Source organism: Pipistrellus kuhlii, unplaced genomic scaffold (assembly GCF_014108245.1).
Source record: "Pipistrellus kuhlii isolate mPipKuh1 unplaced genomic scaffold, mPipKuh1.p scaffold_m20_p_1, whole genome shotgun sequence".
In the NCBI taxonomy this organism is placed as follows: Eukaryota; Metazoa; Chordata; class Mammalia; order Chiroptera; family Vespertilionidae; genus Pipistrellus; species Pipistrellus kuhlii.
In genome coordinates this window covers 185,032,757-185,057,820 of record NW_023425404.1, presented here as the reverse complement: position 1 = coordinate 185,057,820, position 25,064 = coordinate 185,032,757, and the positions used below count along the sequence as shown (strand labels likewise).

The window sequence follows — 25,064 nt, the reverse complement described above, 5'->3', positions numbered from 1 at the left end:
TGGGAATATGCTCTGACATCAGGAGAAAATGTAACCATCACACTTACCGGCGACTGTTCATAATGCTGAGACTTAATAACTGGACCGGTGCCTGATGTTCTGGGAAGTAATGTTCCCATCTTCTAAAGATTTTTTCTTTGTTTTTGTAAATCCTGTTTTATATTTGAAATATGAACTACAAATAAGTCTTTGTTTCAGAATGACCCTTCTAGGGCAATTACATAGTCATATCCTAAACTCCCTGGTATAATTTTTCAAAATCATATTTATTTTTAAAACTTCATTTGTATGAATTGACATTTTTATTAAACACAATTGCAAATTAAAAATTTTATTTTTTTTAATTTCATACTTCTTTGTTTTGCTTGGCTTTGTCATTTTTACTTAGTATATAGGACAAATGTCAGTGGTTATCTATTATGTCTTTTTATTTGTTTGTGTGTGTGTGTGTGTTTGCGGGGTAGGAGGTGGGAGGCTTTATTTCCAGACTTAATAGCTGACATTTTCATTTAAAAAAAACCCACACACAAAAATGAAGGAAAAAAAAGCAAAAGCATAGTATATCAATTTTGTGAACTTGCCTACTTATGAAAAATTTTGGCTTCTTGAAAAGGTTAGCACATTTTTTGGGTTTTCTTTTAAAAACCCTCTTTTTTGTCGTTTATGGAAGATAACTAAGAATTAGTCACCTAATAATATGGTTATCTTATATCCTTATAATTTTTAGCCAAATACTTTTAAAAATCATACTAACTCCAAATACTAGAACATTCATGACTTAATAGACTGTGCATAAAAAACTTGGGATTTCTATAGATATGACTTTACCTGATCATAGAATCCAAAAATTATATATATGCAGCACTAGTTTCAGACCCATGGAGCTTATAATTAAAGCAAAGTTAGCTCAAGATAACTTCATTAACAGTTTTCACCAGGCAGGGTAGGAGGTGGAGGAGCTGAAGGCTTAAAACATATAGGGCTGGAAATAGGGCCGCATTAAAATACAGAGAGCGAAGGAAGGTTGTCATGATGTGATATAAATATATTGGACATAAAGATGAGATGCTGGCTTCCCAAAAGATTTTTAATTAAAGATTCCACTGTTATTTCTTAAATTATGAAATTTCTAATGAGACTTTAATATACTTTTGCCAGTTCTAGTAGAACAAGATAGTGCTGCTGCTCAACAGTATGTCCGACAAGGAAGCCCCACAGCACTGAGAGCTGAATTATGGGCTCTCATTTTGAATATTTCCAGTCAACCTGAGGTAAGAAGGAAAAGGATAAGCCAAATTTGAACTATTGATTTTTATTTTTTCAGACCAGTTATTCAAAATGGAAATACTTTTGTTCTTTAGTCTGTTATTTACATTCTTTTTTTTTTTAGTTTTAAAACAGTGTAGTTTTGAGTTATCTGACAAGATTGATATAATTTAATCATTGTTCTTAACATAGTCTTTGTTATTAATAATTAGTTAGATAGTGTGTACTTATCCATACAACAGAACAATCAGTGAATTTTTAAGAAATGGGGTCTGCCAATTTAGTTCATGAAGATGTGTGGTAGAAATGGGTTGTAGGAAAAATAAAGATGGCAACTCAGTATGAGTAAATGAGATATACAATATTTATTGAGCATCTGGTATTGGCCAGGTGTAGAAAATGTAGTTGTGAGTAAAATAAAGCCCCTATCCTCTTAGTGTTTATAATACCACTAGAGGATTGGTGCATGAAATTCGTGCATGGAGGGTCCCTAGGCCTGGCTGATGATCAGGGCCGATCTGTAGAGCGACTGGCAGGAAAATTGGTGTGTGTGTGGGGGTGGGGGGGCCTGCTCACACCCACCTTGGCTGGCCTGGCACTGTCCACTCACCAGCCCTGCCCCCACTGCCACCACCTGTCAGGGCCTGCAGGCTGGGGGCAGCTCCTGTGTTGAGCTGGTAATCTGCCCCCTGGTAATCAGTGCACATCATTGTGACTGGTTGTTCCATCATTCGGTCGATTTGCATATTAGGGTTTTATATAGATAGACTAGAGGCCTGATGCATGAAATTTGTGCATGGTAGGGGAAGGGACTTCTCATAGTCTGGGACCCCTCAGGGGATATCCGACTGCCAGTTTATGCCTGATCCCTGCAGTCAGTCATATGGGAGTTGGACATTCCTCTCATAATCTGGGACCCCTTGCTCCTAACTGCTGCCTACTCGCTCCTAACCGCCCACCTGCTTGTTCCTAACTACCTGCCTGCTTGCTTCTTATCACCTGCCTGCTCACTGCTCCTTGGCACTGCCATGGAGGCAGGAGAGGCTCCACCACCACCACTGCACTCACCAGCTGTGAGCCTGGCTCTAGGTGAGCAATGCTCCCCCTGTGGGAGCACACTGACCACCAGGGGCAGATCCTGCATTGAACGTCTGCCCCTTGGTGGTCTGTATGCGTCATTGCGACCAAGCATTCCAGTAATTCTGATCGGTCCATCGTAACAGTTGTTTAGACATAGATAGATAGATAGATAGATAGATAGATAGATAGATAGATAGATAGATAGATGATAATTATTTATTAAAGTTTAAGGCTGACTTTGTAAATGTGATTGACCTTTAACTTTTTTGTGTTACTTTTAACTCTAGGATATCTTATATTATGAGCAGCTTAAGACCAATGTGATACAACATGACCTTTTGGTGGACAGTCTAATTTATAAAGTAAGTAAGTTTTCATAGTTTTTTCATTTCATTATTATCATTAAACATTTTTTGAGAGTCTTTTAACATGCGGGGCCTGCACTATTTATAATGATACACATTAACCTTGAAAAATAATTCTAAGTGATCATTATACTTTTAAAGTTAAGATTGACCTTCAAATTTCACAGTCTCCATCCAATGTTATCTTCTTTCCTTTTGAACCTGTCTTCATGAGCCTTTACTGGTCCTCCCATTTTTTTAAATTAAGAGAATAATAACCACTTCTTATCCTTATAAATTCAAGTTTACTGCACAAACTAAAAAAGCAACTGAAAGAGATATCGGACTATAATATTTTTATCTTATTTATCTCATTCTTGTGGATCTACTTGTTTATTATCTTGTATTGAAGTCATTTTTAATTTTTTATTTCTTTTAGTTTCTAGACATGGTTAAGCATGTCTCAAGTGTTATAAGAGGGATGCATTGAGTTTTTGTCTCCAGTTATCTGATAAGAAGTTGAGATGTACAATAGATGCTGCAAACATGATGGAGGGTATGACTAACTCTGAATTAACCATTAGGCTATTTAAAACAGTTGGATTTTAAATTTAGAACTTGCAAGATAGAGGAGAAGGCTATATTATTTCAGGTCTCAGAAACGGAGGAGAGAAGATTACACAGTGAGGACCTGAAGATTTGTCTGGGAGAACATGACAACTATGAGTGTTTAATGACTGCTTACTATGTGCCATAGAGTGTTCCTCTTTACATAGATTGTCATTTGATTCTGACAGCTACAATAAGAGTAGCAGATACCAGGACTTAGGCAATAAATGTATTTTTTTTTTCTTGGAAAAAAATTACATTCTACACAATCATGCATTAAAAAAATAGAGCTCATGGGAAAAATAGGGTTGAGTAGCTTTTGCAGTTGGTAACCAGAGTACTAACAAAGGCAAATAATTGGTAGCTTGGGAGATGAATTGGATAGCTCAGGCAGGCTGCTCTTGCAGGAGCTAATAAAAATGTACAAAAATAATAAAGTAGAAATGCTGAAATAATGTAGATTGAAGTGGTAGGCTGAGCTATAGGGACTGCTGCTAAGGTGGGCATGAGAGGAAATAAAGCAGCAAAGGCTGGGTGTGCCTTTCTGAAGAGGGAGCACCCAATGCAGTCATTCATCTTCAACATTCTTAAATACAGAAATAAAGATCATCCTTTCATGATTGTAATTCTACTCCTGCTGTTTTGGCTTCCCTTTTTGAAAGAAAAATTGCATATGGACCAACACAATTTCCAATGTTATACTGACATCATTTCCTTACTCACCAGCCACATAGTGGCATGTGTTATAACAAAACAGGAAGTACTTTACAGCTGAGGGGACCAAGGTAACAGGAGAGGAAAGAAACTTGTTTAAATTTACATATTACATAGCAAAGACAAGATTTGAATCTGGGTAAATTGACTTCTCGGCCACACTTTTAACCATTAGGCTCTCAGGGAGCAAAGATGAGCAGAGTTAAGAGGGAGAGTCTTTTGATGAAAAGTCTCAATTCTCAGAGTTTTTACATAGATTTGGATCAGAGATACCACTGTTAATTTTGAGGTTATGATTGTGTGATTTATTTTAGCAACAGTGCAAGAGATCTTTCAGCTTTAAGACCTCCAACCCCTTTCCTAGTCAATTAAGAGAAGACTCACAAGAGGAGTTCAGAATATCAGGGGGAGTTGCCTTTACTGCCAGGATAAATTTCAGTTTGAATCAGTAAAGAAAATCTGCTGTAAGAAAGAGGTAAACAATTTGTATCTGAAGAATTGAATACAAGTTTTGGCAGAATCAATCCTGACCACAACATGAGAGTTTTTAGGGAGAAATCTGTCTCTGATTATTCCTAATTTGTATTAGTTGATCTCTGTTGATCTTGTTGAAACAAGTCCAAATGTTATTAAAATCAGTCCTTGAGGGAATGAGCATTTTTAAAAATTATTTGAAGTTTCATTACAACTCCCTTTGGCAAAGACTCATTTTTAATTTAACTGAAAATAAAGTCAATTATTTTAGTAGTTAAAGGAATGAATGGAACAAGGCAACACTAAATATAGAAAATCATCAAACCCTCCATAAGCTACATTATGAAATGTTTCTCTCTGGGCTGCATTTTTTTCACAAACGTGTTTTATCCACATCGTCTATAGTTTCCCATTGCTTACTATGTCCTGACAGCTTGTAGCAGTGTTTGCCAACCTTTTCCTTTTCCTAACCCATAAGATAACTAATTTTTCTCTAATGTAAAAATTAAATACTAAAGAAAAGATTTTGTTGGATAAAGATGAACTTTGGAGGTCCACAAACCATTGCAATATGTAAAATTTTTGGCCCCCCACGAATTAATTCTCACCCCCTGAGGGGCAATATCACCCCTGTGGAGAATGTGGATCTCCCTCTTTGCCATTTTGTCTTCTGATGTAGTGGACTGGACCCTTTCTTCTCTCTTACTCGGTGTCTTTAAGTTTTTCCAGACCTAGCACACATTCAGCCACTTCCAGCATCATCCATACTCATTTCATCCTCTTTTTGCTGCTTTGCTCAATGGCTCAGTTGAATTTTGTAGACTGACTAATATTATCAGGGATTTCCTCAGTATTTCTTTGTAATTGTTCCCATTCTTCTACTTTGTATGTTTTCTTGCTGATGATGTTGTAGACTTCTTCAAGATAAACATTGTCTTACTTGTTTGTTTTTTGTAGTAAGTGATGCCTTGCAAGTGAATGATTGCAAAGCCATGGTAGATTTTTTGTATTTTGAGGTTATGGCAAGAATGTGGACCTGACCAGTGAAGGGTGAGATTGGAGCAGTAATTTGGGGCCAGATTGTTATTATTGTTTCTGGATATTATGATTACATCTATTTTCCCACTATTTAAGATACCTAAATATTGGGTTAAAAAGAGATATAATTGAAATAAATACTGAAGAATTACTAATGAAACTTTAAAAGTGTCAGCAATTTAATGTCAAATAAGATATCACATTCTATATTAGTCAAGTAAATTTAGAGCAGTGATAAAATCTAATGGAGAAGTTTATAATCCTATATAATAAAAACCTAATATGCTAAGTGTCCAGTAGCCCATTCAACCAATCAAAGCATAATATTCTAATTATATGCTAAAGGCACTCAATCGCTCGCTATGAAGTGCACTAACCAACAGGGAGCAGACACTCTGATTGGTAGGTTAGCTTGCTTCTGGGGTCTGGCCAATCGGGACTGAGCGAAATGGGCTGGACACAGCCCTCCCACAGTCCCTCCTCAGCTGGCCAACCTTCCATGTCCCTCCCCAGCCCTGATCGTGCATCAGTGGGGTCCTTTGGCCTGGTCTGTACTCTCTTGCAATCCTGGACCCTTGGAGGGTTGGAGAGTTGGTTTTGGCCTGATCCTTCAGGCCAGGCTGACAGACCCTACTGGTGCATGAATTTGTGCACTGAGTCTCTAGTCATACATAAAGTAGTAAAATCATTTTAGTATTCTTTCCAGATATTACATTTATGTCTTAGTACTGTAGACATATTTATTTAGGTTGTTTTCAGCAGTCTCTACTTTTAATTTCAGGATGTGAAGTTGACAGCAAGCAATGATGATTATTATTTTGTATTTGAAGATTATTTATATCAGGTAAGTTGAAAAATTACAATGTATAATGTTCTTGTTTTAAGTTCTCTAATTCAGATACTTTGGGAGATATCTCTGTTGTTAACTGAATCCTCCTGAAATCCAAGCCATGTTTATTTTATTTCAAATTAAATGTTCCAAATTTGGGATAAAGTTAACTCGTGTTCTTATGTGGGATTAGATGTTAGAACAAGGTTGAAGTCAGAGTGGTTTTTTTTTTTTTTTGTTGTTTTTGTGTGTGTGTGTGTGTGTGTGTGTGTGTGTTATTTTAACCAGTTATACTTTAGGGTGGTTTGTTATATAGTAATAGAAACTGAAACAGGTGCTGCTGGCCAAAAATGCAACAATTTGAGCATCAAAAAGTATAGTTACTGACTCCATACACATCAACTACATTTAAATTCACAACTTATTACTGATATATTTTTTACAATATCATTTGTCACTTTTAGAATTTGCTAGAGCACCAACTTATTCTAAAAATTGATGAACAAAGGAAAGCATCAAGCAGATATCCTATATATCTTACTTTTTTTGTACACATTGTTTTCTAGGATGGGCAAATAGTTGCTGAAGAAAAATTCATTTTCTCCACTCCCCCCCCCCCAACTTTATTAAGATATAATTGACATATAACACTGGGTGAATTTAAGGTGGACAATATGTTGGTTAGATACATTTATTTATTACAAAATGATTATCACCACAGCATTATCTAAACCTCCAATCTGTCATATATTTATAACTTCTCTTTTGCAGCAAGAACATTTAAGATCTCTCTAAGCAACACTCATGTATATAGTAGTATTATTAGCTATAATCATCATGCTATACATTATATCTCCAGAATTTGTTAATCGTATATAACTTATAATCTTATAACTTTGTACCCTTTGATCAATTTCTCCTCATTTTCCCCAGCCTTCAATCCCTGGTAACCACCACTCTACTTTCTGTCTCTATGACTTTGCCTTTTTTTAAAAAAGATTCCCTATGCAAGTGATATCATACGTTATTTGTCTTTCTCTGTCTGACTTATTTAACTTAGCATAATGCCCTCAAGATTCATTCAGATTGTCACAAATGGAAGAATGTCCTTTTTTATGGCTGAATAATATTCCATTGTATTTATATACCACACTAGAGGCCCGATGCACAAAATTTGTCCACGGGGGTGGTGTCCCTCAACCCAGCCAGCACCCTCTCCAATCTGGGACCCCTTGAGGGATGCCCGGTAGGATAGGGCCTAAATGGGCACTCGGACATCCCTCTCACAATCCAGGACTGCTGGTTCCCAACTGCTCACCTGCCTTTGCCTGATTGCCCCTAAGCATTTCTGCCTGCCAGCCTGATCACCCCCTAATCACTCCCCTGCCAGCCTGATCAACACCTAACTGCTCAATGGCCAGCCCAATTGCCTCTAACTGCCATCACCTGCCAGCCTGGTCACTCCTAACTGCCCTCCTTGCTTGCCTGATCACCCACAACTGCCCTCTCCAGCCAGCCTGGTCACCCCTAACTGCCCTCTCTGCTTGCCTGATCACCCCCAACTGCCCTCCCCTGCAGGCCTGGCCCCCCGACCCCCACACCTTCCCCTGCTAATCTGGTCTTCCCCAACTGCCATCCTTTGCCAGCCCAGTCACTCCTAACTGCCCTTCCTGCTTGCTTGATTACCCACAATTGCCCTCCCCTGCAGGCCTGGTCCCCCTCAACTGCCCTCCCCTGCAGGCCTGGTCACCCTTAACTGCCCTCCTCTGCTGACGTGGTCACCCCTAACTACCCACAACTGCCCTCCTCTGCACGCCACCTTGTGGTGGCCATCTTGTGTCCACATGGGGGCAGCCATCTTGTGTCTTAGAGTGACGGTCAATTTGCATATCACTCTTTTATTAGATAGGATTTATGGGTTTACATTCTATTCTAGCTAAGGATTCAAGACATGGGCATTAAAAATGTTTTTAAATTGTTCTAAAGTGTTATGTCAAGCATTGGATATTAAAGAAATTACTGTCACAGACACGTAAAGTACTATAGGAGTGTGATTTATTTTTATCAATATTTTAACCTACATTGTATTATTTTTAAATTTTATATAATTTTTTCAGTCACAGATCTCATGGCCTTTGATGCTTATAGTGCCCTGGAAATGACACTAAATAAGCTTTAATGTGGATCTTTATCTCTGTAACATAAGTAAAAGGATAATTATACCATCTAAGCTCTGTCTTTGGGAATTATGCAGAATTAAATTTTCTTCATGTGGATAGTTACTAAAAACATACTCTCCATGATAATAACTTTTAGTGATTTATCTGAATTATTGAAGAGAAGTTGATTTTAAATAATAAAAAGGCAATTGTACACATTAAAAACAATATTTGATTATCAAAAATTGCGTTCCAGTTTGTGTCTGAGGAAAATTATTTACATACGTATGTACTTGTGTGTGTGAGTATGTATATGTGTGAGATAAGACAAAAGAAAGCCTTTTCTTTTTTTTTTATAATTAAGTACAAGCTTTCCTTTGGCAGAGCTGCCTAGCAACAAAGTGCTCTGTGGGAAAATAGTTGGTAATAATGGAGTGAATTTAATGTTTCTGATCATGTTCTGGTCTAACCTATTTATTGGGTTTGTGATTAGATTATAGAATTAGATGGCATGTGGCATAGCTGTGTCTGTATGCTGATGAGAAAAATTCAGCAATCCCTCTTTAAGGAAAATCTGGGCCTATGTTACAAGGATACACAGATATTGTTCCTGAATGTCTCATGGTAGTTACCTAAATTTTATAGGTATCAACACTGTCCAGTATACAAATTATTTATTTTTTGTTAATCCTCACCCAAAGATATTTTTCCATTGATTTTTAAAGAGAGTGGAAGGAAAGGGGAGAGATAGAAACACCCATGAGAGAGAAAAATTGATCGCTATGACATGTACTGACCACCAGGGGGAAGACACTCTGACTGGTAGGTTAGCTTGCTGCTGGGGTCCAGCTGATCAGGACTGAGTGAAATGAGCCAGACATTCCTTGGAGCCCTCCCTCTTGCAATTCCTCCCTGACTGGCCAACCTCCTGTGTCCTTCCCTGGCACCGATTGTTCACTGGTGGGGTCTCTCAGCTTGGCCTGCTCCCTCTCGCAATCTAGAACTCCTCAGGTGATATTAGAGAGCTGGTTTTGGCCCGATCCTGCATGTCAGGCTGAGGGCCCTACATGCACCAGGCCTCTAGTATAAAAATAAAAATTTGAGTAATAAATCAACTTTCTATCATTCCAAAGTTCAGTTTTTATTTTGCTTGAAATTCTTAAGAATACTTCCTGGTGCTGAAAGTCCTAAATTATGTGAGAGTTTTAAAATGTGTTCAAACAGAACGTGCCTTCTATTCCATGGAAGTAAATTGGGTATTGTGAATATCATTTTTAGGTTTCATACTTAATGACATCGTGACAATCGGCAAGTTAACTTTTTATCCAAAGTGTATAAAATATTCATGGGGAAGAATTTCTTTATAGTAAAGGGGATTTACTCTTTCTGTTGGATGACAAATCCTCTGTCATATGCTTGGCTTATGTTGCATATGCTTAATGGTAGTTCTGACATTTAGAGTATGCTTTGGTTACAAATATTTTAATGCCATTGAATGGAGTTTAAGGAAGAACCAGATGCAAGCATATATGCTTTATTCATGTATCCATTTAGACAAATTAGTGAGTGTCTGTTTTGATACAGATACTGTATCAGGTGCTGCATAAGAAGATTCAAGCTCACATTTTAGTGGAAAAGGAGGGGAAAGGCAAATACATAGTTATAATTTGATAATTATTTTGATGGCTCTGTAATTTGTAATGTTCCATACAAACACAATTAAAGGGGAAGTAAATTCTGGGAATAGTGCAGTTTAGGCTTCGGAATAGAAATGTAAGAAATGTCTGGTTCTGAAAAAAAATAAAAGCTCTCAACAGAGAACCCACATGTACTCACCTTCCTGCATCTACTCAGCTGTCTCTGCTGTTATGGAGGCACTGTTTTTGCTTTTATGTTTGATAAAACCCGTCCCTACATTTGGACTCTAAAATTCATCTCCCCTTGGTACTCATAGGCAGTGCAATTGTAGTTTTTCCATTGTCGATTTCTCTATCTTCAGATTTCTCCTCGCAGTATACAGATATTCCATTAATCCTCTCATCTGAAAATCAAAGCAAGATAAAGTGAAACAAAAATTTTTCTTGATCCTATATCCTTTCCAACTACTGCCCCACCCTGTTTCCTTATTTAGCACGACTCCTTTTTAAAAATCCGTAGATACTGTTTTCAATTTCCATCCTCCTATTCTCTCTTGAACCCTCCAAAAGCAGTCCTCTTTTCTTTTCCTTTCTTTTCCTTTGTTTTCTCTATTTTTCTTTTCTTTTCTTTTCTTGTTTTGTCTTCCTTTTCTTTTCTCTTATTTCCTTTCCTTTTCTTTTCTTTTTTTCCTCAATGGCTCTACCAAAGGTCATGAGAGACTTCTTCATATTTCGGAATCCAATAGTCCGTCCCCACTTCTGATCTTACTTGATCTATTGGGTCATTCAATTAATCATACCCTCTCCTTGATTCTCCTTGATTTCTTCACATGGCTTTCAGAACATCATGATTTCGGATTTCCTTCTCATTCATTCACTTCTGCTGGCTTCTCCTCATCTTCCTGTCCTGTTTTGGAGTGCCACAAGGATAAGACCTTGGATCTCTTTAGGTTTTTATGTCCTTGCCCTTAGTGATTCTCATGGCTTTAGATACCACCTATACACCGACAACTCTCAGTTTTCTATCTCTTTGTAGACCTCACCCTTCAACTCCAGGCTTACCTGTCTGCTCCCAGGGAGCTGTAAGCTGATTGCCTGACCAGTTTCAGTTCCCTAACTGAGATAGCAAACTTCTCCCAATACACACACACACACAAACACACACACACACACACACACACACACACACACACACACTGTATTTTCCAGCGTATAAGACGACTCCCCAATTTTACAGTTAAAACGTAGGTTTAGGCCTATATTCGCTGTATAAGACTACCCCCCACTTCCGAGGCAACACCAGTTTTTTTTTTTAATAGACAGCCTCTCTGACTCTGGCCAATCTGAGCAGGCTTTTGTCTACAGTACACTTGTCTACAGTACACTGTGTTCTAGTAAAAAGCCTGCTCAGATTGGCCAGAGTCAGATAGGCGGTCTATTAAAAAAAAAAACTGGTGTTGCCTCGGAAGTGGGGGGTAGTCTTATACAGCGAATATAGGCCTAAACCTACGTTTTAACTAAAATTGGGGGGTCATCTTATACGCCGGAAAATACGGTGTGTGTGTGTGTGTGTGTGTGTGCACGCGTATTTGTATGCATGCACTATCCCTCTTGTCTGCATTATGTTTCTCCATGGCACTGAACACCAAATGACATATAATACATTTTACTTTTTATCCTGGATCCCTTCATAAAAACATAATCTCTATGAAGATAAGGATTTGGGGTTTTGTTGTTGTTGTTACTTATGGCTGTATTTTTACATGTGGCTGTAACATAGTAAGTGTTCAATAAATACTTGTAGGAAGGAAAGACAGAAGGAGGGAGATATCAAATACAGAACAGCGCCAGGGGGATTTTGGTGGCTGGATAAATATACAGGTGGAGAGAGATGGAAGAATCAAGAATGACTGAGGTCCAGGCATGGTGATCTAGGAATTAATATTAGAAACACATGAAAGCTGTATAGGTTGGAATCAGGGATACAGAAAAGAGAAAAATTTTATAAATGTATTTTTCTTGATAAAAATGTGATAAGAAAAAGATCTGAGAGCCCATGCCTAAGCACGAAACTGGAGCAAAAATAAAAGCCTTTCTTTTTTATTTTTCTCCCAATATTTTCCAGTCATTGCAAATGAGATTGTCAGCACTATTTTCATCATGCATTTAGAGAGTGCTTATTAGGTGCCAGACTCTGCTCCAGACACTTCACATACTTTATTCACTAATTCTTACCATACCCTGTGAGGTAACTTTATTCCCATTTTACAGGTGGAGAAGCAGAGGCTGAGCCCAAGCTAACACAGCTGCCAAGGCCAGGCCCAGTCTGTTCAGTTTCAAAGCCCCATAAGCCCCAGTACTCTTTAGTTTATGAAAATGTGAATTATGGCAGGGTGTTTAAAAAAGTCATCCTTGAAAATTTCTCATTTGAAGTTCTCCATATTTGGATAAAAACACAAGGGCAGTACAATGAAAAACTTGTCTCATAGTTGTAAATTAAAGAGACTCTCCAGTTAGTCTCCATCCTTTCTTATGTGCCTTTTATTACATGAATAACTTATTTCTTTAAAACATTCACCATATATATATATATATATATATATATATATATATATATATATATATATATATATTCAAAGGACTAAAGAAAGCCATCGGCCCAAATAAATCTTTTGCAGCTATGTGTGGACAATTTAGATATGATTCTGCGATTGCAACCGTAGTTCGAACTTAAATGTCCATTTTATTACAGCTCTTCTAAACAAAGTAAATCATATCCATGTACAACCTCATCCTCATAAAGTTTAATTTTTATTTATTAGTAAGTAATCAAAGTTAAGCTTTCTAGTTCATTTGATTGAAAATGTCATCATCATGAGAGTTGGCAGTTCTTTGCTTACATCCCAATATGTAATGTCTAATATACCACCTCTGGCATTATCACCTTACAGGCACAGTATTCTCTGTAGGGCAGTCTCAGATATCTCGTCTTCTCTAGGGCAAAAGGGACTCCAGAGGGATATATTTCAGCACAGAATTTCTCCTAACATGACTGTGTTCTCAACAGCCTCCTAAGGGACAGTTAATACAAACATTTCTTTAAGAATTGTTTTTTCTCTAGACAACAGTAGAAAGATTTTTGTAAGTAAAATTTCCTTTTGCATTATTTTACTTTAATTATATTAGTTATCACTGTACTCGTTGAATTACTTTATTAATTTTATTAGTTAATTATTGTTGCTATAACAAATTGCCACAAATTTAGTGGCTTAAAACAAAATAAATATATTCTCTTGTAGTTCTGAAGGGCAGAAGTCTGCACTGAGTTTCACTGGGCTAAACCAGGGGTTGCCATGGCCGTGTTCCTAAGAGACTCTGGGGGAGAATTCCTTCTCTTGCCTTTTCAGCTTCTGAAGTTTCCCTGCATCCTTGGCTCGCAGCCCCTCCCTCCATCTTCCAAGTGCCAGGCAGCACCTTCGGATCTCTCCCTGGCTCTGCCCTGTTGCCTCTTTTATTGATAAGGATCCTTGTTACTACATTGGGCCTAGCAAGAAATTCAGGATAATCTTCTGAACTAATTAACTTTAATCACTTCTTCAAAACTCCTTTTGTCATGTAAGGTACAATGTCCTCAGGTTCCAGGGATTCAGATGTGTATCTTGGCTGGGGAGAGAGGAAGGCATTATTCTACCTACCATGGTGATACAGGGAAGTTTCCCAAGAGAAGAGGGTAATATTATTTACTGGCTTGGTAATATTTTCTAGATATAGAATATTTTAGAACTTAAAGAGTTTATTTTACTAAATTATTGGCAAATGCTCATCACATTTATAGGTCTAAAAATAAACATGATTTGATAATCTCACAATAGATACAAGTTTCGAATCATTATATTGTACACTTGAAACTAATATATGTCAATTATATCTGTTTTAAAGTATGATTATGACAATAGATGCCCAACACATATTTGAGACTGTATTTAATAGCATCTATTTTTTTTAGAATTGTGGTAAAAAAACATTATAAAGTTTACTATCTTAACCACTTCTAAGTGTACAGTTTAGCAGTGCTGAGTATATTCACATTGTATGCAACCTAGCATCCTTTTTTTTTTTTTTTACTAACTCTATACACTAGAATGGAAATATATTTTCTTGATATATAAATAATATTTATATAAAACCAATATTTGCTATTTTAATGTAAGGTAATATTACTTAATGTAGGAATACTACAAATATCCCCACTAAACAGGAGTCATTTTTAAATTTTTCACTAATGAATAAGATAAGAAAAAATAAATTAGAGTTATAGATATCAGAAATTATCAAGTATAGATATATAAAAATTTAAGGAAATTAACTGAAATTAGAACTAATAAGATAATTCAGTTAAATACCTGTTTACCAAATAAAATATTAAAGTAATTTACTCTTTTAAATATGAGCAATAGTCATTTAGAATATATAATCTACAATAATAAAAGGGTAAATGCTAATTAGACCAGGCATCATTCTGGATGAAACCAGGGCCAGAGGGAAGCGTAGGTCCCGGGTACCAGAGGGAAGCTGGTGCTGGCAGCCAGGGAAAGGAAGGCCTACTCTGGAATGAATTTCATGCATTGGGCCTCTATTGGAAAATAAAGAGCCAGAAAATAAAAAAAGAAAGCCAGGAAACATGAGACTGAGCTCACTCAATAGCCCCCTTTCCACTGTAAACATAACAAAACGTTGAGTAGTTAATAACAAAGAATTTAGTCAATTAGCCAGATATTCATCACATTTTCAATGTATATATCCATTGACTTGGCTATTCTATCTATCTAATATATACACTGAGTGGCCAGATTATTATGCATTCAGAGATCATAATAATCTGATTTATACTGAGTGGCCAGATTATTATGATCTCTGAATGCATAATAATCTGGCCACTTAGTGTATATCTTGTATAATAAAATGCTAATATGCAAATTGTCCCCTCGACCAGGAATTTGACCAGGAATTTGATCAGTAAGCAGGCCAGCCAATCACCCATGTCCCCTCACTCTGACCAGGCTGGCCAGACCCCACCCATGCATGAATTCATGCACCAGGCCTCTAATTATATATATCTTATCTAATAAAAAGAGTAATATGCAAATATACCGCCACTCCAATGCACAAGATGGCTGCCCCATGTGGACACAAGATAGCCCCCACAAGATAGCCAACAGGGGAGGGTAGTTGGGGGCAATCAGGCCTGAAGAGGAGGGCAGTTTGAGGGGACCCAGGCCTGCAGGGGAGAGCAGTTAGGGGCAATGAGGCTGGTAGGGGAGGGCAGTTAAGGGTGACCAGGTCAGAAGGGGAGGGCAGTTGTGGGTAGCCAAGTCTGCAGGGGAAGGCAGTTGGGAGGGACCAGGCTGGCAGGGGAGGGCAGTTAGGGGTGACCAGGTCAGCAGGGGAGGGCAGTTAGGGGCATTTGGGATGGCAGAGGAGGATAGTTTGGGGGGACCCAGGCCTGCAGGATGGGCAGTTGTGGGCAAAACCATACCAGCAGTGGGGGAGCGGTTAGGGGTAATGAGGCTATCAGGGGAGGGCAGTTATGGGTGACCAGGTCAGAGGGGAGAGCAGTTGGTGGGGGACCGGGCCTGCAGGGGAGGGCAGCTAGAGGAAATTGGGCTGGCAGGGGAGCAGTTAGACATTAATCAGGCTGGCAGGCAGAAGCAGTTAGGGACAATCAGGAAGGCAGGCAGGTGAGTAGTCGGGAGCCAGCAGTCCTGGATTGTGAGAGGGATCCCAGATTGGAGAGGGTGCAGGCTGGGCTGAGGGACACTTCCCCCATACACACACACACACACACACACACACACACACACACACATACACACACACACACACACTGAGTGGCCACCCTGGTCGCTCCTAACTGACCCCCTCACTTCAGCCTGCTGGTGAGTCATTTGGTCATCCCTCACTAACCCCCCTGCCAGCCTGGTTGCCCCACGCAGCCTCCTTGCTCAGTCGTTGGTCGTCCCTCACTAACTCTGTCTGCCTGGTTGTAGGCAGCCATGTTGTGAGTGTTTGATGATCAGTTTGAATATTACCTCTTTATTATATAGGATAAGGAAGTTCACTGTGATATTGTTTATATAATGTGGGAAAAGTGGAGATAATTAAATGTTCAATAAAAAAGATAGGTTAAATAAACTTGTTCATCCATACAGTGGAATATTCTGCACATTAAAAATATGGGGTAGGAAATATTTATTTTATATTATTAAGAGAAAATAGATTATAGAACAGTGTCATAATCCTATTTTTGAAAATTTTATTTGTGTGTATAAAAAGTCAGAAAGAATATTCATAAAATATTAATGCATGGATTATTACTGCCTTTCCTATTTTGATTATCTGTATTTCTTATTTTTATCATAAACACATATTGCTTGTGTAGTATTTTAAAATATGGTAAAATTACAGGGGTTAGGGGAGGCTGGGGGAAGGTCAATGGGGGAAAAAGGATATATATGTATGTAATGCTTTAAAAAATAAAATAAAACAAAAATATAATAAAATTAATCAGTGGCAGTGGTTGGTGCACATTTCACCCTTAGGCCTGACTGCTGCGCAGTCTTCATATTTATCATTTTTCTAACACTGACCCCTTTCTTGTGTCTTGGGCCCATATTTTCCCCGTTTACTCACTCCTGCTCTAGTCCAGCCCTGACTCTGTGTCCCTGTTCTGTGAACTGGCCTTGCCTTTTCCAGTCATTTCCAACTTCTTTTCTTAGTAACATCTTTTGAACCCTGGGTCTTCTAATACCAAAACCCAGATTTCCTGTCACTAATTGCCTTCCTGAAGATTGGCCCCTTTCCCCAAAATTCCAGGCTGGTGTCAGCAACCCAGTCCCCTCCCAATAGACATTCTTGATTCAGGTATACTCTCACCTTCTACCTGCTTCTAACATGCATTGGCCTGTTTTTTGTTGTTCTGCTGCACCTGCCATCCCTTTGAAATATCTTGAGTTGCCTTCCCTCCCACCCTGACATGCCCAGCCACCTGCTGCTGCATCCCAGCAATCCCCGTTTCCTGCACTTGCCATGCTGCTCTATGTCACTGCAGTTCCTTAGGTCCTCGTATATATCTCATGTTAAATTTTCCCCATGTTTTTCTACTTACAGCTACAAAACACAATAAAAGAATCAACTGGTAGTCAGCAACTTGCATTTTTTACTATTATTATAAAAGTTTAAGGGGCTATCAGTAAGAAATCCTTGGATGGACTATTGGCCATCGTACAATACTTGGCATTGTCAGTTACACTTACCGTGGATATACCAATAGAGGGCGCTCTTCCCATTGCTAAGCATGGTACTGCACTTGAAAGATTCTATCTCAATGCATCCCAACCGGGAAATAGCAAGGAATTAAACAGTGCTTAATTGTTTGTTTTATCCATTGTTATGCCCAGGTTTTACTTTGTTTCTCCCGGGATACATCTGTGTTGAGTCACTTTGCGTACAACAGTGCTTCACCACCAAGATCATACATAAGAGGTAAAATTTTCATAACATAAAGGAAGTATTTTTAATGGTTTTATTTTAGTTTAGTTTAGTTTTTGAGAGAGAGAGAGAGACATTGATCCATTGCCTCCCACATGCACCCCAACCAGGGATCGAACCCGAAACTTCTGTATATGCTTTGACTGGAATCAAACCTGCCACCTTTCAGTGTGTGGGACGACACTCCAACCAACTGAGCCACACTGGCCAGAGCAAGGAAATCTTTTTTAACACTTACATTATCATAGCAAGACTATCTGCTCTCTCAATTGCTGTTTCTGTCTTACCTTTTGACTTCTATTTTCCCTTTTAAAAGTTTATCATATGAATTTGCTTTTCTAATTTTTTTAATTTTCTATATTTCTTCTCTCAAAATGTTCTACAACACTTAAGATTTTGATATAATTTGTATGCCAATAATTCTTAGCACTTTTTTTTCTCCTCTTTATCACTAGCTGTACAAGATATAATAGCATCACTATTTCAAAATCCTGCATCACCTGACAACTGAACTCATTTCACCTGGAACCCTTTCCCAACTTCTCCTTTTTGTGAAATGGTGAACACCCACCACTTAAAAGCTATTGTGTGGTCCCGCTGCTGGTCCCATAAAGAAATGGTTTCTCCCGTATCTGCTGAGTCCGAGTATCTGCCTGATTCTCCAACCCCTGCCCCAGGACAAGCCCCATCCCACGCTGGGATCAGGCTCCCCCACCCAAGCTAGGAACTCTCTCTGTTCCATTGCTCCTACCTTGAACTTACAGAAGCCTTTTGTTTGCTTGTTTCTTTAACATCACGTGCTAAAAACCTGATTGTACAACTTAGTTGTCTCATGGAATCACATCTAAACTCAGCCAAGTTTTAAGGCCGTCCATCAGTTGCTCCTGTCTTCACCCAGCTAATGTTGCTTTTCTGATTACCCTACATGACCCCAAGTTCATTCTAGTCTTCATATGTTCCCCACATCTGGAAGAATTTCCACTGTTCCTCCCGCAAAATCATATGTCCTTGAAGAACTAGCCCAGTGGTCGGCAAACTCATTAGTCAACAGAGCCAAATATCAACAGTACAATGATTGAAATTTCTTGTGAGAACCAAATTTTTTAAACTTAAACTTCTTCTAATGTCACTTCAAAATAGACTCAGCCAGGCCCTGGTATTTTGTGGAAGAGCCACACTCAAGGGGCCAAAGAGCCACATATGGCTCGAGAGCTGCAATTTGCCCACCATGGAACTAGCCATTCCACCAAGCCATTAATCCATCATCAATTTCTCCCTCCTCTAAACCTCTGTAATACTTAAAGACTGTGCCAGAAAATTTAGCAAACACATCCTCAATGTTTCATGTTCCAGTCTGGATTATAAGCCACATGGCTGGGGGTCTGGTCTTATACTTAATTTTGTTTGCCTCCTGACATGTAGCCCAGGTGCTCTGCTCTGTCTGTCTATCCATTTATCTATCTATCTATCTATCTATCTATCTATCTATCTATCTATCATCTATCTGCCTACCTACCTATCATCTATTTTTCCTTATTCCGTTCTCTCCTTACACACACATCAGTCCTGTTATCTCCACCTTAACTTATGGTTCTTATTCTTCATTTCCTCTTTGCTACCATCCCAACAAGAACAAAAATTGTTTTAAATTTAATTAAAAATATTACCTTAAAGCTTAGAGCAAGATTGCATGTGACTTTTCCATAGACTCAATGTGTTAGAAAAACTATCAATACAAACTTAAAAACTTCCTAAAGATATTCAGGAATCTTAAAAGTTTTGAGGAAAAACTATTTTTAAAGACTTTTTTAATCATTTGAATATGATGAGTATACTTTAATTTTTTGAGACAATTTTGATTTCAAATACTTAGCCTTATTCTTAGAACATATGAACTGTTTTAGGATTCATAAAGTATTACCACCATATAGTTAAAGAGTTTAATTTTTAACTTTTCAACACGTTCTATAAAAATGTAAACTAATGAGGCGTTGCAAAGCTTAGGGCTTGCTTTAATGAATAGATTAGAGTTGTGTCTAGTTAGCAAAAACAATTCTGAGCTTAAGAAGCTTGAAAGCATTTGTTCTTTTAATTATTTTATGGCTTGCCTTGTACTTAAGTTTATACTGTTGATTTCAATTGATGAAAGGATTTGCTAATATCAACGATTGACTGGCATATTTTCAAATTAATTCCTTATCATAAAATGCAATGAAATGAGATTTTACTATTGTAGTTTTATTTTTTTAATCTTTATAGTTGAAAGTAAAACATATGTCCCTCTTTTTTCCCCATTGACCCTTACTGGCCCACCCCTACTCCCCACCCCACTCCTTCACCATCCTATTGTCAGTGTTACTATTGTAGTTTTTTAAAATTCCACTAATTATTAGTGCAGTCACAAAGTGAGTTAATTTTTGTTTTGCTTATTTAATCAGACTGAAACCCTCTATGGCTTTCTCTTTTAGGAAAACTAGGAATAGAAGAATATGCTGTCTTTTACCCACCAAATGGTAAGAGTAATGCTATTGCTTCCTCTAGTGGGAAATAGGAAGATTACAACCTTTGTAATAGAATGACTTTCTTATTCTCTATCTTTAAATAGATAATTATCATCTAAAATATACTTTCTACAGGATACCACTTTTAATGAGCTTTTCCATGTTTGTAGCAGGTTTGCGTATGATACCCTTTCTGGTCTTCCTTGAGACCGGTGGTAGTATTTGTGGGAAAACTCAGTAGACAGGTGTCTAAGCCCAGGGCCCTTAGTTTTTCTCTGAAGAACATGACTAATCCACCTAGGAGCTCCCTTTTTTTTTTTTTTACTGGAGGAGGGCTCTAATGAGAAGTTGCCTTGTATTGCACTTTATTATCCTCACAATTAAAATATATACATATATTTTATTGATATTTTTACATAGAGGAAAGGAGAGTGATAGAGGGTTAGAAACATTGATCAGCTGCCTCCCACACACCTCCCACTGGGGATGTACCTGCAACCAAGGTATATGCTCCTGACCGGAATCGAACCCAGGACCCTTCAGTCCACAGGCAAACTCTCTATCCACCAAGACAAACCGGTTAGGGCATGTCCTCACAATTTGATAAGTATAGTGTTTACGAAATAAAAAGATTATGAAGAAATACTTCACTGAAATAACCTACTTTCGTTAAACAAAGTGATCAAATGTATAACGGCCTCATTATATATTAAATATTTACTTGAGATGGTTAAATAGTTTTTAAGTTATGCTTCTTGAAAAGCAATATATAGTTGTCCTCATTATGATAATATTAAGCTGCATCTTGAAGAAGGTCTTGTGCTCCAAGTTAAGAACATGGGATTATAATCCATCTGACCTGGGTTCAGATCCCAGTTCTGCCAGCTCACCCTGTGACCTTGGGTAAGTGACATGACTTCGCTGATCTTCAGACTCATCATGTAGAGCGTATGGATACTAGATGGTACAAGGTATAGCACAGCAAAGTGCCTCATGCGTATGGAGTTAGTCCTCAGAAAATGCAGCTGTTGCCAGCGTGTTTAGCTTCTTTATTGACCACTCCATTACAACTCACTGTCTTCTGCACCTCTCCATGTATGTCCCAGGCCCGCTTGGCCACCCTCCTGTACCCCCTTCAGCACTGGTGTCACCTCTGGGCCCACCCCACCTGGTTCTGCTGCCCTCCTTTTCACATGGTTCAGGGCCTTCTTATCTGCTCTCTTGGCTCTCTTTGTTAATCACTCTAACATTCATATCTTCAGTTCTGCCCTCCACAATAACTAACCCAAACTAAACATGTCTGAACCTGAACTCATTATTTTATCTTCCTATGCCCACTATTCAAAAGAGAAAAACAAAATTAAATTTTAAAGCAAAACAAAGAACGGCTGTTTCTCTCTGTTAATTGTTCTCATCTAACCACTAATTCAAGCCCAAAGCCTGGCAGTAGTCCTCTCAGTCTTGGACCCCTCATCTGATAATTCACCAGAATCATCCACTTTTATCTTCAAAATCTACGCAGGACCCCTCACTTCCTCCCTACACTGCTGTTTGTTCTCCTCAGGGCTTTCCTGTCTCTGTTGCTCATTAATTGCTACAGACACCCTATTGGCCTCTCTTCTCCCCGCCTTTGCTAGCGTTGTTCTGGCTTTCACAATGCTTTCCTTTTACACATCTAGAAGGAAAAGGGCTGTTTTTTTCTTAGAGGTTCCTCAAAGGCGCCTTATCTCTTCATAAGTAATGTCCAAGCCTCTTGGCATGGCACATGAGGACATTTTCTTATCAATATCAAACTATTAATCACACACACACACACACACACACACACACACACACTCCTACTCTTACAAAAGCACCACGCTGCTTCCTACCTGGTTACCGCCTCAGTTCCCAGGCTTGGAATAGTCCCTTCAACCTCTGCTCAGCAGGCTGCCAAGTCTCAGCTCAGCACCTCCTCCTCTGGAAGCTGCCCTGCACTCAGGGTCGCCAAGGGCCTTCTCTGGGCACCCATAGCACCCTGTGTAAAAAGCCTGGGTAACTCTTATTGTGTTAGCTTGACAGTGTTTGTTTATGCTTTATCTCCCCTCTGGATTGCAAGTTTCTTGGACTGACTCACTAATTGGTTCAAATAAATGATCATTAAACTCTTATTAGAGCTAGATACTGGGGAAATGAAAATGAATGATATATATCCCAGTTCTGCCAGCTCGTTCATTTTCATTTCCCCAGTATATCATCCATTTTCGTTTCCCTCGTATCTAACTCTAATAAGAGTTTAATGATAATTTATTTGGATTAATTAGAGGCTTTTTAATCTTAATATGTATATAGAACCATAGTTATATCTATGTCACCAGACACTTAATTTTCATATAATTTTTTATATTTATCTAAATCAAGAGATAAAATACCTCTGAAAACCCAAAAGAGATGTCTGTGGAGTGAGGTTACGTCTGTTCATCGGAGAGCTTTGACAACCTAGTTTAGAGCACTTACTAACACACAGGTCTGACAAACCTGGCTTACTGTTTTTATGTCCCCTTGTAAAAATGGAAGCATGGAAAGAGGCTGATAGAGATGGAAGAAATGACTGACAATAGTAGAAGTGAAAAACCAGAGACCTTACAAAGGAAAATAGGAAACTACAAGACAGCATGTTAGAACATTGCAGTGAGTCAGTCCAGGACTGTTTTATGTGAGAGCCAGTAACTCTGTGCCTTTAAAAAGGTATCTCTGGGTTGTAGCATATTATAGTAAGTTAAGACATTTATAATGAGCACAAGGGACCCAGAAAAAAATATTGCTATAATAGCAGTAATAGTAGTTGCAGCAGCAGTAGCTAACATTTTCCAAGCAATACTACACACCATGCAGAGTGCTAAGTCCATTACATGTATTAATTCATTTAATCCTTACAAGAACCATCTGAGGCTGGTGCTAATGTTTTCTGTTATCCCTATTTATAGATAAAGAAGCTGAGGCACAGAGTGTTAACTCGCCCAGCTGGCGAGGGGTAGTGCCAAGCTCTGAACCCAAGCTCTTTGACAGCATTCTTAATCACCATCCCTAATGCCTCAGAAAGCATCACTGGGTTTGTTACGGCATCTTTTAGAAGAAAAGAAAATGGTTAACATATTAAAAAAGTAAAATATGTATATACTAAGTTTTAGAAAGACTTTCATGCGGAATAAAAATAGTTTAATGCTTAATGGGGTAGCCCCAAAGCTGTTCCCATACCAATTCTTCAGGATCTTTCTTCTCTTGGGTGGTTTTAGAACCTTCCCAGACTCAGGGAGGACTCTCCTCTGTACAGTGAGTGTACAGTGGCCAAAAAGGAAGAGGCAAAGACCAGTTGGTCTGGTATCCCTTTAGTTTTTACTCAAGATGATAATCTGCAATGTTGTTATATCACCCAACATTTCTCAAGCTCTGCCAAAGACAGGAGTACTTTGAAATCTCAAGGACACTTCTACCACCACCACCACCACCACCACCACCAAAACTGGCCTTGCTCTCCTGGTCTCAGTGGCCCACACAGAAGGGTGTGCCTGCAGCTCACGGACACTCCATCCCGGGCCAGGCAGGTGCTCAAAGGGGGCGGAGATTTGCTCACTCACCCAGCTACCTGTGACCCCCTTTCCCATGTGGACACGACAGGCCACAGTGGTGTCAGATGTCACCTCTTCACCTCAGGGGAGGCCTTGTCAATGGGCAGGTTTCCGTGGAGCTGCAGGTTCATTAAACAGCTGGGGAGCAAAATTTCTGAGGTGAGAGGGATGCCGCACAGGAATTTTATACACTTTTCTTGTTTCTATTCTTTGTTTAACACATATAACTTGTCTGTATTTTTTTCATTTAATAAGTATGCACTGCTCTGTCCCTCTTCTAGGTGAGTGGCCCACAGTAAAAGTGCCTGCTGCTAAGGAGCTTACATTCTAATGAGGGAGACACAGTAAACAAGTAAATAAATAGCTCATGAAAATAATGTCAGGGAACCAGGGACAAACAAAGGGAAAGCAGTTGATTATGGGGGGGAGGGGGGAATGGGTATTTTAGGGAAGGCGGTCAGGAAAGGAGCCTCCTGATACTCTAATGTCAGCTCCAAGAGGACAAGGACCGGAATAATTCTGGTGCCCAGCCAGGTATCCAGCACCTGGAGCCATGTGTGGCAGGGGGTTGCTGGTCAATCAGCATTCGCACATGAATGAGGGAACGAATGTAGAAGAATATGGAGGAGCAGGAACAGAAGCAAGAAGGCAAGACTTACACGTAGTGCTGGCTGAGACTGAAGCAAACTTCCCAATCTGCTGTGCCATTTGTTTCTGTAAGACAGAGAAGGTCATTCATTGCCAGGGAACATTAAGTAGAGGAGTTTTAAGACCCTGGAACAGTGGGCAATTCAGCCAAGGGCAATTCTACCCCCACTTCCCAACCCTCTGAGAATGTTTAGCAATGTCTGAAGATGCTTCTTATTATCACAACCAGGGGGAAGAAGGTACCACCAGTATCTCGTGATGCTGCTAAATGTCCTACAGTGCCCAGGACAGCTCCTTGCAATAAAGATTAGGGAAGGTTTTTGAAGAAATCATGAAAATAGGTCATTTTAAATCTGCTTGCAAGCGTCCAGTTGATAATTAGCAATGCACTTTGTCATCTATATTAATTAAATAAATTCAAAACATCTAAAATTAATTTGATGTGAAACTTTAGACATAAGTTGTAAACCTAATTAAAATGTTATATCAAGTATGACTTGTAAATTGATATTTATTTATTTATTTATTTGTTCTTTAAATATATTTTATTGATTTTGTACAGAGAGGAAGGGAGAGAGATAGAGAGCTAGAAACATTGATGAGAGAGAG

At 38.7% G+C, this 25,064-nt stretch overlaps 1 protein-coding gene across 7 annotated transcripts in view; it reads left to right on the top strand.

The window, feature by feature from the left end:
* TBC1D19 (TBC1 domain family member 19) overlaps nucleotides 1-25,064 on the top strand; it is an 87,870-nt gene that overhangs the window by 39,456 nt on the left and 23,350 nt on the right. For all 7 annotated transcript variants that reach the window (XM_036418988.2, XM_036418971.2, XM_036419004.2 and 4 more), the window contains 5 exons: nucleotides 1,159-1,271; nucleotides 2,634-2,708; nucleotides 6,307-6,369; nucleotides 17,608-17,692; nucleotides 20,167-20,211. In XM_036418988.2, the coding sequence (XP_036274881.1) occupies nucleotides 1,159-1,271; nucleotides 2,634-2,708; nucleotides 6,307-6,369; nucleotides 17,608-17,692; nucleotides 20,167-20,211 (381 nt within the window). The remainder of the gene's footprint in view (nucleotides 1-1,158; nucleotides 1,272-2,633; nucleotides 2,709-6,306; nucleotides 6,370-17,607; nucleotides 17,693-20,166; nucleotides 20,212-25,064) is intronic.